This window comes from Enoplosus armatus, chromosome 6, assembly GCF_043641665.1.
Source record: "Enoplosus armatus isolate fEnoArm2 chromosome 6, fEnoArm2.hap1, whole genome shotgun sequence".
NCBI classification, from domain to species: Eukaryota; Metazoa; Chordata; class Actinopteri; order Centrarchiformes; family Enoplosidae; genus Enoplosus; species Enoplosus armatus.
In genome coordinates, this window is record NC_092185.1 from 362,835 (window position 1) to 378,232 (window position 15,398).

General features: G+C 41.6%; 1 protein-coding gene across 2 annotated transcripts; it reads left to right on the plus strand.

The window, feature by feature from the left end:
- Positions 1–126: 126 nt before the first annotated feature.
- Positions 127–11,870, plus strand: tph2 (tryptophan hydroxylase 2 (tryptophan 5-monooxygenase)). Of its 2 annotated transcripts, none has more exons than XM_070906744.1 (11): positions 127–252; positions 2,539–2,673; positions 2,979–3,162; positions 3,578–3,678; positions 5,115–5,182; positions 5,316–5,512; positions 6,221–6,356; positions 8,867–8,993; positions 9,716–9,811; positions 10,474–10,607; positions 11,696–11,870. In XM_070906744.1, exons 1-11 carry the CDS (start codon positions 142–144, stop codon positions 11,868–11,870), a joined length of 1,464 nt encoding a protein of 487 aa, XP_070762845.1. In that variant the 5' UTR covers positions 127–141. The 2 variants fall into 2 exon arrangements, with proteins under 2 accessions (XP_070762845.1, XP_070762846.1); XM_070906745.1 differs by having other exon boundaries at positions 139–252; positions 2,979–3,174.
- Positions 11,871–15,398: the final 3,528 nt, after the last annotated feature.

The window sequence follows — 15,398 nt, forward strand, 5'->3', positions numbered from 1 at the left end:
GACCGTCAGAGTCTCTGTGTGAGTGTCTCAGTGTGAGGAGCAGCAGAGCAGATCAGGCTGGAGCCCTGGTACTCGTACACCCACTGGTTCCCCATGGCCTCGTCCCATGTGATGAAGGACGGCCCGGAGCCAGTGCCCAGGATGCAGCCGGCCATGATGATGTTCTCCAGCAAGTACTGGGCCAGAAGAGGGCTGTCGCTGGACTCAGCCATGTTCGACCACCAGCAGCAGCGCCACACCGGGGGGCAGATGGTGAGAGAACTGCTCTTCATCCTCCTCATCCTCTGCTTGAGCTGTTTAGTTCAGTTGAATACTTGATTTTCTCAGATTCTTTCTTTCTTTGTATGATTTAGTGGATTTTGGGCAGTGATGAAAAGTAGGTACATTTATTTAGTACAAGTTTGAAATACTTGAGTATTTTACACTACTACTATTGTTGATCAACAGAAAATGAATTGGGAACTGTTTTTATAGACAATGGAAGAAGTTTTCACAACATACAGCATATCAGTTAAAGGTTGCAGGATGATGTGACATCCAATCAAATATTTGTTTTATTTTTATTGACAAATCAGTTCAAAAAAGGATTTTTCATTTTACTAAATTGGAAAATGAAAAAGAAAAGCTGATCGGCTCTAGCAGCCTGCGACCCTGCAGAGGATGAGCGACTTGCCTGCCTGAAGCTTTGCAGGTGCTGTTTGCCTTCCAGTCTGCTGCCAGGAACAAAATCCCTCCTCTTGTATGTTCATCTCAGAAAACTAAATCTGAGGATAAATGTACAATTATTAAATTCTGTGTTTATCGCTGAGCTCATAGTTAAAGGTGCTGTTGTACCTTTTTTTGTCCTCCCTGTTTAAACACACGAGGTGTTCAGAATATTAGGAACCCCTCTGAATGTGGAGTCCAGTACAACACCATCACTATCTACAACCTCATGATAAAACAGACCTGAATGAACAGAAGATTCATGAATATTGGACTGTACTAGACTGCACAGGGGTATCTAAAGTGCATTAAAGAAAAGCACAACTTAGTAAATAAAAGCAGATTGTTCGGCTGAACCTGGATCATCTTCAGTTCACTTCAATAAAAAATAAACAGAGAAATTCACCTCAAACAAACGTCCTCGTCCCTGTAGACCACAAACAAGTCAATCTGCTGATGGAAGACTGGAGTCATTTATTTCTTCAACAAAAGACAGATGTCAACATCTTTTCCTTTGTTCTGTTGAAACATGATGGATGTTTGCAGAGGAACAATTAGAAAAGTCTGTGACGAAGAGTCTTATTGACGATGAACACCATCATCACATCATCTGTTTCCTGGGAACTGATCAGCCTCAGCAGCTGCGCACAAATACATTTTTATTTCATGACGGTAACAGCTGACAGATGCCTGTTAATGTTCTGAGGTTGTTTCATGTTTTGTTTGAAGAGCGATAAAGAGGAACTGATACACAGTCAACATGAGATAATAATGAGCCATGCTGAGGCTTCTCCATATATCAGCTCCATGTTTGTCTTAATCTTTAGAGATCAGAGCGTCAGTCCTCCACCTCTGATGGGATAAGAAAAAGAAAACCCTGTAAAACCTAGAAAAATCATTTCATAGTTCAGATCTGAATTTTGCAGCGTCTGTTTGTCCCACAGTGAAACATGATTAAAGCAACCATCAATGACTCATAATAACACGAATCCAAAACATGATATTTATAAAAAATACTAAATACAACTTGGCAACTTTTGGACGAATTAGAAACCGTCTCTGAATTTCTGCATGTTGTGATTTTGTCCCACATGTCCACATGTTCTACTCTGTCACATGTTGAGGACGGCTGGAGAATCTTTGGACAAACCTTCAAATATAAGATAAAAAGCTGATATTGTACATGATCCCTTACAAATACTTACAAATACAATTCATAGATAACAAATAAATAGAATAGTATAATAATAGAATGTATTCATTTTCCTTAACAAACACAAAAGAAAACAAAGGAACAGAAACACACAGAAGATAAAATTAAATAAAATATAAGATAACATACTAGACAAATATTAAATAATATAATTGATGTTATTCATAGACAGATTTAAAACAGCTTTTTTATTTATAAATGATTGGATATATTTTCTGTATTTATGTTCGTTTATGCTGTGTTTCCTCTTTAATGTAGCGTACCTAACAAGCTAACTAGCGTAAATAACAAACTAAGGAACTACTGTAGCACTAACTAACTAATGTAGCATAAATAATGAACTAATGTAGCATAAATAATGAACTAATGTAGCACTAACTAACGTGGCATAACTGACAAATGACCTAACTAAATAACTAACTGAGGTGACAACATTAGCTTTTATTAACATATGAATCATTTTTAAAAACAGTATTTTCCTTATGAAGACCATGTGACCTGCAGGACCTGGACTGTGAGACTCAGAAGGGGCCTGAGGAGGATGTGGTTTAGTCTAGAGCTGTTTACACTCTGTGGTTTCCTGTGTTGTTGTTGTTGTTGTTGTTGTCGTTGTCGTCTAGTCGAGGCGTCCGTCCTTCTGTCCCATCAGCGAGACGCCGGACAAAGAGAGCGCTGAGGATTCTGGGAAGACGGCGGTGGTGTTTTCTCTGAAGAATGAGGTGGGCTGTCTGGTCAAAGCTCTCAGACTCTTCCAGGTGAGAAGATGAATCCTGTTTCCTGGTTCACGTCCACTGATGATTTATTATAGTAACATCTTTGCTTTCTTTTATTCTCCTCTATCCTCCGCCCTGCTCCTCCTCTCCTCTCCTCTCCTCTCCTTTCTTTTCCTGTGTACTTTCTCTTTCTCCTCCCTCCCCCTCATTACGTTTTCTTTCCTTGTGTACCTGCCTCTGTCTTTCCTCCCTCCCCCTCATTACGTTTTCTTTCCTTGTGTACCTGTCTCTGTCTTTCCTCCCTCCCCCTCTCCTCCCTTCCCCTGTCCTCCCCCCTCATCCTGCAGGAGAAGCGAGTGAACTTGAACCACATCGAGTCTCGGATGTCGAGGCGAGTCGTGAACGAGGTGGAGATCTTTGCCGACTGCAGCTGCAGTAAGAAGGAGTTCAACGAGCTGCTGCAACATCTCAAAGACCACGTCAACATCATCTCCTTCAACACACCTGCACACGTCTGGTCAGCTGAGGCAGGTACAACACCTGGCTTTACCAGTGAAGTATGAACCAATCAGTGACTGAATCAGTCACTCCAATGAGTCAGTCCACAGTTAACGTCTCACCAACAGAGCTCTGATTAGTCGTCTGGTCACTGAATGAGTCACAGATGAGGGCCGAGACTCTGAGGTTTTCAATCAAATCAATTCATTTCACGATTAACAATCGGAATCCAAATATAAAGTGTTGCCTCTCCACTGAAGAGATTTACTGGACAACAACTGAAGGCAGATGCTAGAATAATCATCTCCATGTCATTGTTTTAGGACTTTTATATATCACATCTTTTTGGATTAAATGCTGCTAAATGAATCAAAGTGTATTCATATAGAACTTAACAGGAAGTCGAACAAACAAACTGCAGTTTTATTTCTCTTCTTGTTCAAATCAGATGGAGATGATGTTCCGTGGTTCCCGATGAAAATCTCTGAGTTGGATCAGTGTTCTCACCGAGTATTGATGTACGGATCAGAACTGGACGCAGACCATCCTGTAAGATTCAATACAATTCACAACCACGCCAAATCAGGACAAAAGTCATCTTATGACTGACACGTAGAGCAGGTCCAGAGCGACTCTTTACTTCATCACGTAAAACATGTTTCTCCTTTAAAGGCGCCTCTTTCACGTTGTGTCCACCAGAGGGCAGAAGAGCTGCACGACGAGCTGCAGACACACAACATGGAACACATTGTCAATACAGTACAAATTCAATAAAGTACAAGTACAACACAGTACCATACAGTACAACTTCAGTACAGTACAAGTACAACACAGTACTATACAGTACAAATTCAATACAGTACAAATACTACACATTACCATACAGTACAAATTCAATACAGTACAAATACAACACAGTACCATACAATACAAATTCAATACAGTACAAATGCTACACAGTACCATACAGTACAAATTCAATACAGTACAAGTACAACACAGTACCACACAGTACAAATTCAATATAGTACGAATACAACACAGTACCATACAGTACAAATTCAATACAGTACAAATTCAATGCAGTACAAGTACAACACAGTACCATACAGTACAAATTCAATACAGTACAAATACAACACAGCACCATACAGTACAAATACAACACAGCACCATACAGTACAAATTCAATACACTAAAAATACAACACAGTACCATACAGTACAAATATAACACAGTACAAATACAGTACAAATACAACACAGTACCATACAGTACAAATACAACACAGCACCATACAGTACAAATTCAATACAGTACAAATACAACACAGTACCATACAGTACAAATACAACACAGCACCATACAGTACAAATTCAATACAGTACAAATACAACACAGTACCATACAGTACAAATTCAATACAGTACAAATACAACACAGTACTATGCAGTACAAATATTACACAGTACCATACAGTACAAATTCAATACACAACAACTACAACACAGTACCATACAGTACAAATACAACACAGTACCATGCAGTACAAATTCAATACAGTACAAATATAACACTGTACCAGACAGTACAAATCCAACACAGTACCATACACTACAAATTCAATACAGTACAAATATAACACAGTACCATACAGTACAAATACAACACAACACCATACAGTGCAAATTCAAAACAACACCATACAGTGCAAATTCAATACAGTACAAATACAACACAGTACCATACAGTAGAAATTCAACACAGTACCATCCAGTACAATGCATCCAGTATAATATACTTTAATTTCCTAACATTGAAAACATTCTGAAACTTTTGATTTATTTACTTTTATATATTTTGTAAAAGTATTCAAAGAGTTGACATCTATACTCCTATAAAATAAGAAGTGTGTGTAAACAGTGTGTTTAACATGTGAACGTATTGAAGTGTTTTACTCCTCTGGACTTCTTCCTTCCTGTCAGGGCTTCAAGGACGATGTTTACCGTCAGAGGAGGAAATACTTTGTGGAGGTGGCCATGAATTATAAATTGTAAGTATCATCATGTCTCTTTCTGAATGTTCAATGTTTAGCTTGGAAAGGACCAGTTCAAAGTACATATGTCTACTCCTAAACTACTCCTAAACTTTAACATGAGCCTGATGTCCGTCTGTCTCCTCCCCAGCGGGCAGCCCATCCCTCGTATTGAGTACACCCTGGAGGAGATCAGGACGTGGGGGGTCGTCTTCAGAGAACTGACCAAACTGTACCCGACTCACGCCTGCAGAGAATACCTGAAGAACCTGCCACTGCTCAGCAAACACTGCGGTTACCAAGACGACAACATCCCACAGCTGGAGGACGTCTCCCTGTTTCTCAGAGGTTTCACTCCAACTATATATAACTATATAATATACAGTGCTTAACAAATTATTAGACCACCTGTCATAAAAATGAGAAAACACAAATATTTTAGAAATCTGTCAAAAACTTGTTTCAAACTAAAAATTGTATTGTTATTTATTAGGCAAATAACAAACTGGAACAACTAAATAGTCCTTATTCACATATATTAACCAAAAATCTTAATATTTTGTACGACCTCCTTTGGCCCTGATAACAGCTTGCATTCTTTCAACCACAAAACAATTTTTTCTGTTCAGGAATGCAAGTAAATAACTGTAATTTGGCATCTCAATCAAAAAATAATAATGTACTTTTCTATTTTTTTCTGCTTTTTTGTAAAACAGTAAATTTGAGAATTCATGGATAACAACAATAATTATATTTTAGCATTAAAGAGATCATTTTGATTAAAGAGCTTGGCTTGCACATACTGGTGGATTAACCATTACAGAAACATCAAATATTTTGGTAATCAGCAATACTGTTAATTTAGGGCAGCGGTGGCAAACACCTTACACTGGGTGGTGGTCTAATAAATTTGTTAAGCACTGTATAATATACACTATATGATATATATGATATGATAAGTATAGCTATTTAATATGTAATACATAATATATCCTATATACTATATACTCTACATACTATCTAACAGTATTTGACGAGTTGGCCTGTGTGTTTCAGAGAGGTCTGGTTTCACAGTTCGACCAGTTGCAGGTTATCTGTCTCCCAGAGATTTCCTGGCTGGTTTGGCCTACAGAGTGTTTAACTGTACTCAGTATGTTCGTCACAGCACTGACCCGCTCTACACACCTGAACCGTGAGTACACCTGTGATCCACTTCACACACACATCATCATGCAAATCCCCAGTTGAACCAGTCAGACTTCTCTTTGTGAGGCAGAACAATCTAGTGCTTCTTATTCTATGGTGCTTTATTGTATTAGTTTGTGTCTCTTGTGGATCTACTGAGTTTGTGTCTCTTGTGGATCTGTTGAGTTTGTGTCTCTTGTGGATGTGTTGTTCAGTTTGTGTCTCATGTTGATCCGTTGTTGTGTTTGTGTCTCTTGTGGATCTGTTGAGTTTGTGTCTCTCATGGATCTGTTGTTCAGTTTGTGTCTCTTGTGGATCCGTTGTTGTGTTTGTGTCTCTTGTGGATCTGTTGTTCAGTTTGTGTCTCTTGTGGATCCGTTGTTGTGTTTGTGTCTCTTGTGGATCCATTGAGTTTGTGTCTCTTGTGGATCTGTTGTTCAGTTTGTGTCTCTTGTGGATCTGTTGTGGAGTTTGTGTCTCTTGTGGATCTGTTGTTCAGTTTGTGTCTCTTGTGGATGTGTTGTTCAGTTTGTGTCTCATGTTGATCCGTTGTTGTGTTTGTGTCTCTTGTGGATCTGTTGAGTTTGTGTCTCTCATGGATCTGTTGTTCAGTTTGTGTCTCTTGTGGATCCGTTGTTGTGTTTGTGTCTCTTGTGGATCTGTTGTTCAGTTTGTGTCTCTTGTGGATCCGTTGTTGTGTTTGTGTCTCTTGTGGATCCATTGAGTTTGTGTCTCTTGTGGATCTGTTGTTCAGTTTGTGTCTCTTGTGGATCTGTTGTGGAGTTTGTGTCTCTTGTGGATCTGTTGTTCAGTTTGTGTCTCTTGTGGATCTGTTGTTCAGGTTGTGTCTCTTGTGGATCCGTTGTTGTGTTTGTGTCTCTTGTGGATCCGTTGAGTTTGTGTCTCTTGTGGATCTGTTGTTCAGTTTGTGTCTCTTGTGGATCCGTTGTTGTGTTTGTGTCTCTTGTGGATCCGTTGAGTTTGTGTCTCTTGTGGATCTGTCGTTCAGTTTGTGTCTCTTGTGGATCTGTTGTTGTGTTTGTGTCTCTTGTGGATCTGTTGTTCAGTTTGTGTCTCTTGTGGATCCGTTGTTGTGTTTGTGTCTCTTGTGGATCCGTTGTTGTGTTTGTGTCTCTTGTGGATCCGTTGTGTTTGTGTCTCTCGTGGAGCCGTCGTGTTTATGTCTCTTGTGGATCTGTTGTTCAGTTTGTGTCTCTTGTGGATCCGTTGTTGTGTTTGTGTCTCTTGTGGATCCGTTGAGTTTGTGTCTCTTGTGGATCTGTCGTTCAGTTTGTGTCTCTTGTGGATCTGTTGTTGTGTTTGTGTCTCTTGTGGATCTGTTGTTCAGTTTGTGTCTCTTGTGGATCCTTTGTTGTGTTTGTGTCTCTTGTGGATCCGTTGTTGTGTTTGTGTCTCTTGTGGATCCGTTGTGTTTGTGTCTCTCGTGGAGCCGTCGTGTTTATGTCTCTTGTGGATCTGTTGAGTTTTTGTCTCTTGTGGATCCGTTGTTGTGTTTGTGTCTCTTGTGGATCCGTTGTGTTTGTGTCTCTCGTGGATCCGTCGTGTTTATGTCTCTTGTGGATCTGTTGAGTTTTTGTCTCTTGTGGATCCGTTGTTGTGTTTGTGTCTCTTGTGGATCTGTTGTTCAGTTTGTGTCTCATGTTGATCCGTTGTTGTGTTTGTGTCTCTTGTGGATCTTTTGTGTTTGTGTCTCGTGTGGGTCCGTTGTTGAGTTTGTGTCTCTTGTGGATCTGTTGTGTTTGTGTCTCTTGTGGATTCATTGTTGAGTTTGTGTCTCTTGTGGATCCGTTGTTGAGTTTGTGTCTCTTGTGGATTTGTTGTGTTTGTGTCTCTTGTGGATTCATTGTTGAGTTTGTGTCTCTTGTGGATCCATTATTGAGTTTGTGTCTCTTGTGGATCTGTTGTGTTTGTGTTTGTGTCTCTGTCTCTTGTGGATCCGTTGAGTTTGTGTCTCTTGTGGATCTGTTGAGTTTGTGTCTCTTGTGGATCTGTTGTGTTTGTGTCTCTGTCTCTTGTGGATCTGTTGAGTTTGTGTCTCTTGTGGATCTGTTGTGTTTGTGTCTCTGTTGTCTCTTGTGGATCTGTTGAGTTTATGTCTCTTGTGGATCTGTTGTGTTTGTGTCTCTTGTGGATTTGTTGAGTTTTTGTCTCTTGTGGATCCGGTGTGTTTGTGTCTCTCTTGAGTTTTTGTCTCTTGTGGATCCGTTGTGTTTGTGTCTCTCTTGAGTTTGTGTCTCTTGTGGATCCATTGTTGAGTTTGTGTCTCTTGTGGATCCATTGTTGAGTTTTATGAGTTTTAAAGGTCCATCTAGGGACGTGTATAATAATCAAACCCAGACTGCTGGTCTTCACATGTCTGTTTTCTTCTCTGATGATGTGATCATTGTTTGATGTCTTTATGAAACAGACTGATCCTCGTTCAGTTTGTTAGACTTTTCTCAATAAGAGCTTCTTGGTGTGTATGAACGTTACTGAACTGAACTGTTTTGCTTTCAGGGACACATGTCATGAGCTGCTGGGTCATGTGCCTCTGCTCGCTGACCCGAAGTTCGCTCAGTTCTCTCAGGAGATTGGTTTGGCTTCTCTGGGAGCATCTGATGAGGACGTACAGAAACTGGCCACAGTGAGTGATAATAATCATTACTGGCCTTAATCATCAGAATGGCAAACTGAAGAAAACATGCGACTCTCCTCAGTTACAGATGTGTTGAAGCTCCTCTAGCACCTCCAAGAGGTCACAGTGATCATTACACACACACTGTTATTATTTACAGCTCCTCACCTGGAGGACCCAACATGTCCAGTGTCTCTAGAGGGATCAAAGGCCAAGACAAGACACACATGTAGAAGAACTAAACACATCTGCTGAATGCCACATTCAAGTCCAAACTAAACACGATTACAGATGTTTGTCATGAAATACAGTAAACATGATGTCAGATTCTTAAAGTCTCTCCTGGTTTTGGGACCAAAGACAGTTTGTGTCTTAAAGGATCTTTCTGGATTTGATGTCTCTGTGTCACTGATCGCTGTGATTTTAAAATACTGTGCTGAGTTGTGTTCACTGTTAGTTAGCTAATGTTAGCATGCTAACAAGCTGGTAAACATTATACCTACTAAACATCAGCATGTTAGCATTTAAAGAGAGTGTCAGTCACAGTGCTGCTAGCATGTAGACGAATCAGTTCCCTTTAAAACAATAAACACCGAAAAACGGCCCCCGACTCTAGGGCGCGGTCCTGGCTTGTGGTCCAGACTCACACGGTCCATATTTGTGGTCCAGGCTCACACGGCCCAAGCTTGTGGTCCAGACTCACCGATGACCGTGTCGTGTGTTTTAAACAGTGTTACTTCTTCACCATTGAGTTCGGACTCTGCAAACAGGACGGTCAGCTGAGAGCTTATGGAGCCGGTTTACTGTCGTCTATTGGGGAGCTGAGGGTAACACACACACACACACACACACACACACACAGTCAGTCATGTTTGCATCACTTCAGAGGACATTACATAAACTTACACTAATTTCCTGGAGGCTAACTCTAACCTTAAACCAAGTCTTCACCCTAACATGTAACAATATAAGTTAGGGGGACTGGTGTTTTGTCCCCAAAAGGAAGGCAAGTCCCCACAATGTGACGGTGTAAACAGATTTATGTCCCCATAACTATAGTAATACATGTCTACACACACGCACACACACACACACGAGTTGTATGGACACCTCCTACACAATGACTGCAACAAACAATGTATTATTCATCGATGAATCTGCCCATTACTTTCATATAAATTGATCCATCATTTATTATTTCCCAGATATTAATATTATTATATTCACATCTTTCAGTGTATAACCCAAAGACTCAGTTCACTGAGAAATAAAACAGAGAACAGCAGCAGTGAAGGTATTTTAAATAAATAAATAAATAAATAAATAAATACTTTATTTATGAAGCACAACTTCACAGTGAAAACATATATTTTAGTGAAAAATAATATCAAAACAAGAAAATAAACGTATTACTTTCCAGAAGTGATTTACTGATTCTGAAGTTTCTGTGGCTGATTAATGGTTTCACTGACTAATTGTTTTTTCCCAGCATGCCCTGTCTGATCAGGCCTGCGTGAAGATGTTTGACCCGAGGACGACCTGCAACCAGGAGTGTCTCATCACCACCTTCCAGGAAGTTTACTTTGTGTCCGACAGCTTCGAGGAGGCCAAAGAGAAGATGAGGTGAACAACGAGCATCAGCACACGTTTCACATTCAGATCCACCCAACATGTGACCTGCAACAAGTCATTAAGTACGTTTATGAACATTAGGATTATTAATAACTCGCTCTCCAGGCTGCAGACCAGACTGGACCAATCAGAGCAGAGCTGGAGGACACTATAGTTAAATATAATATATTTAACACACCACTGCCTTCTGCCTCCAGTTTGCTTTTTGATCTGGAACCTGTAGAAGTTTTTTGTGACCTTCGGACCAGAAACATGAAGTAAAACAGTTTAATCTTGTTTATTACCTTAAAATGTTATCTTTCTGTGTAAAACCCAAACCAACCGCAGATCATCTTCCAGTTCTGAGTTTAACATGAAGTCATGTGATCCAGATTTAAACTGCAGAGCAACACTGATCAGCTGATTCTGTATAAACTTGTGTCTGAAAGTTGAAGCTCCTCTCTGGAGTTCAGATGATCACAGATGATCACGGGGTCGTGGTTTCGATTTCCACTACAGGAACTTAACAAACTGGAGCTTCTCAGAACCAGAACCTGGAAGGTCTTGGTTTTAGGTTCTGCCTTGTTTTACAAACCAGAACGAGTTCAGTTCATCTGTGAGACAGACAACAGATCTTTTATATTTACATGTGGTGACTTTTAAACATCAGTACGGTTAAATTAACGGAAGGACTAAACAGAGTCTGACTCCAGATCAGCCGACTGTCGTCTCTCTCCTGCTGCTCCTTTTTAATACCAGCGGTACCTGGACGTTACTGGGAAATGTAATTAAACCTTTAATGTTCTTCCAACACTCCCAACACTGCAGAACAATCTGAAACAGCTGTTTCATTTCGCCCCCTGAAAGTACTGAACTTGGATTTAGTGTCACCTCCTGACCAGAGACCAGGTTTAGGTTCAAAGTGGGAACAAAAGCAGAAGCAGAGACAGGGTTCACCTGAAGTTCCTGTAGTGAAAAAGGTCTAAACGTGTCCTCGAACCTCAAACTGCTTCCAGAGACTGAGGCCAAATAATGTCATAAAATTCAGATGAGGTCCTCCCGCTGAATGTGTCCTGCTGATGGCGTCCTGTCTCTCACAGGGACTTTGCTAAGACAATAAAGAGGCCGTTCTCAGTGTACTACAACCCGTACACTCAGAGCATCGACCTGCTCAAAGACACCCGCAGCATCGAGAACGTGGTCCAGGACCTACGCAGCGACCTCACCACCGTGTGTGACGCTCTGGGGAAGATGAACACCTACATGGGCATCTGAAGCCGACACCTGTTTCACCGCTGAGCTCTGATTGGTTGAAAACATCAGTGACACATGAGCCACCTGTAACAGCCTCTCAGTAACATATAACATGAATGTTGTAAAGGGTTTGACATTAAACGTTTTATTCACTAATGCTTTATTGATCAGTTATTAGCAGTTAATAAGAACTACAGGTTGTGAAGCGCTGCTGGTGTGTGTCCTTCCTTTTTGGTGTGATAATGCAGTTTATAAAGGACGCCTTTATACAAGAGAAACCATGTTGCTTCAGTTCAGTTATTCTGTGATGGAGGTGATTCCAGGTCTTTATCTCAGCATGAAGGCCGGGACGATCAGACCCCCCCCCAACCCACTTATTGTTCTTTGTGTGTAACATTATTGTGAAAGCAGTCTGATGAAGCCTGTGATGGAACTCTTGTGAATAAATTAATTCATGACGACGACACAAACTCTTTTTGTTCTTTGAATGTTCGGTTTGTTTCAGAGTTGCGTTGATTCAACTATAGGATGCAGTTTGAGCTGCTGTCGAAGAGTCACACTGAGACAGCAAAACAGAAAGAGTGTTACAGCAGAACCTGTCTGTCTGACCTCCTGCCTGTCCGTCTGTCTGCCTGCCTGTCTGACCTCCTGTCTGTCTGTCTGTCTGTCTGTCTGTCTGTCCGACCTCCTGTCTGCCTGTCTGACCTCCTGTCTGTCTGTCTGACTTCCCGTCTGCCTGTCTGACCTCCTGTCTGTCTGTCTTCCTGTCTGACCTCCTGTCTGTCTGCCTGCCTAACGGTCAGCTCCTGTAGTTTCATGGTTAAAAAGGACTAATCAACAGAATCCACCTACCAGCTCCCCTAAAGTTCACTGAACACACTAATTCTATCTTCTGAGAACCAAAGAGTCTTTTACACTTCTTGTACAGATGAAACAGACCAGATATCCAAATTAATAAATTAATTTAGCTCCAGATCATAACGGAGGTGATCTCAGGGCACTTTTCATATGGGGCAGGTGTAGACCTACTCTGTACTGTAACATGTTCATCAGTGGGCTTTAGTGCTGGAGGAGGGTTTGGAGGCAGGCCAGATGTTTGTGATTGCTCAGTCTATTATGAAAATTTAAGTTTATATTTGTGAGGTGTTTTTTTTTAAAGATTCAAGTCTTCAGCAGGACCCAATCCCCCCCCCCCCTGCGCCCACACACGAAAATGTCAGGTGTTCGCCCGCAAGTGCAAATTTTCCAGAGACATTTGCATGCTGGAAAATGTTTCACAGTCACAACAAGGAGTCCACAAACAAATGGAGCCCCACGTCTCTATGCAAAGCTCCTCTGGGAGGAGGGACCTCCTCTCTCTTTATAAAGTGTAAAGGATGAGGAGGTTGAGGAGCAGCCGGCAGACATCCATCTTTCTCCTGAAGGTCAGTTCATGCTCATTGTTTCAACAGACACAACAAGCTCAAACACTGCCATGATCACATGTTCATAACAAATATGATTAATTACATGTTCTTGATCATTACTGATAACTTCTCTTTTTAAAATGTAAATAGAACGTAAAACACAGTAACTACACAGTTGGTCAATACTGAGTCAAGACCAGAATCTGTTTTAAAATCTACGAATTATTGTGACAGAAATGTGGAGGAAAATGAGAAGAATGTGAAGGTTTTCATTTCAGTAAAATGGACTGTTGTTGACTAGAAATAAGAAGCTGCTTTTGTTGCCTCCACTCAGCCAGTGGTCATTCACGGAACTGCAACTAAACTAAATTCGCTGCAGCCCAAAAGTAATTTTGTCCACAGACCTCCATTATAAAGGAGACGTCTGTTGACAGAACAAGCTCCGTTATCAATCCATGACGGTTTTATATTTGTAAAAAACGTTCACAGAGAAGCGCTACTGATCATGTGCAGAGGGCCACACAACACCGAAACAAACCTGGAAGCTAGAAAACGTTTTTCCAATTTTCATTCAAGTGAGTGGAAGGCATCTTTGAGTCCAGTATCCAGTTCTTATAAAACATCCACAATATAGATGGGGGCTCAAATATCACCCCAGCCCCAAATATGCTAAAAGCAGCCCTGCCTGTAGCATCTAGGTCTTTGATTGTATACAGTGGTACGGAGCCCAGGAGGGGTCATATATAAACTCTGAAATGTATAATTAAAGCTCTCGATTCAACATCACTCATCACCTTCACTCTCACTGTGGATCTCTTTTCATTTAATCCAGTTTGACTTTACAGTTCAGTGACTGTTTCACTGTAAAATCTTTGACGATGCTGTGGATGTCATCCTGTTCTCAGCTTAAATGTTTTCTTCATTGTCTCTTAAAACTTCAGCACCAAAAGGTGAAAGCACCAAAGGCTGGGGGGAGGCCAAATATATGATGATGAAGATATAATGATGCTACACATTAGTTTTGTTCTCTCCATGACGCCTGCTGTGCTGTAGAAACATTCACTCTGCTCTCTTCATCAATCCGTCTTCATTCTAGGAGACTCGTCACGATGGGAAACAACAACAACACTACTTCAGTCCCATCGTCTGTCAACAACATCAGCAGCAACGACTCTCTCAGTGGAGGTCAGGCGCCATTCGGCATCCCTGCCAAAGTTCATTACGGCGTCTTTTGGTCTTTTGTTTTTTCCATGGCCAGTTTTACAAAAGTGATGAGCCAGTGTCAAGTACAAACTGGTAAAGTCGGCTGGTTAGGAGTCAAGATCTTCATACTGGTGACGGCCCTTCCAGCTAACGCAGGTTTGATGTGGATGCTGCTGAAGAGGAAGAGAGCCATGACACCGTCTGAGGTGCTGGGGCTCAACGTCTCCACCATGGGCTTCCTGTACTGTCTCTGTCTGCCTCTGGATATTTACATAACCCTACATGAGACCTCTGAGACCACCCACTCTGTCCGCGAAGCCCTCTTTGCTCTGAACATCTTCGGCTGCCCGCTGCTGTTGACCTTCATGTGCCTGGAGCGTTACGTGGCGGCCGCTCGGCCCGTCACCTACATCAGACTGGGGAGGTGGGAGTACCGGGCGGTCCTGTGTGCTTGTGCCTGGATTCTCACCCTGACCGTGGCCTTGTTGGGATATTTTGTCGGAGTGGTCACCATGGCTCTGGCTTTGTCCATCACCATCTCGGCATTGTTCCTGGTCATGCTGCTGTGTCTGCTGGGGATCGTGAGGGTGTTGAGTCAGAGTGGGCCAGGCGAAGGTTCAGGGACGAGCATGCCGCTTAAGAGAAGAGCTCTGAAGAACATTCTGGCTGTGATGGTGCCGTCGATTGCAGCATATTCTCCTCTGGTGGCTCTGGTTCCATACATGGCCGTGATAATATCCAACCAGTCGGAGAGCATCAGCCCTGAACAGTGTTGCATCCTGCAGGTTCTGCTGGTGTTTCCAAACTTCGGCCTGTTCATCGGCCCGATGTTCTACCTGTCCCGGGTCAGACAGATGATCTGCTGGAACAAGGACAAGCAAACCCCAAACTCCAAAACACAGGCAGAGTAGATCACATCATAAATTGTCTAAAAGAAACA

What these genes read in the sequence shown, in the direction of transcription:
- tph2 (XM_070906745.1), top strand. Translation starts at nt 142, where the DNA reads ATGCAGCCGGCCATGATGATGTTCTCCAGCAAGTACTGGGCCAGAAGA. An exon ending in ACGTACAGAAACTGGCCACA is followed by an intron (nt 8,994 to 9,715) that starts GTGAGTGATAAT and finishes TGTTTTAAACAG; the next exon opens with TGTTACTTCTTCACCATTGA. An exon ending in GAGGCCAAAGAGAAGATGAG is followed by an intron (nt 10,608 to 11,695) that starts GTGAACAACGAG and finishes TGTCTCTCACAG; the next exon opens with GGACTTTGCTAAGACAATAA.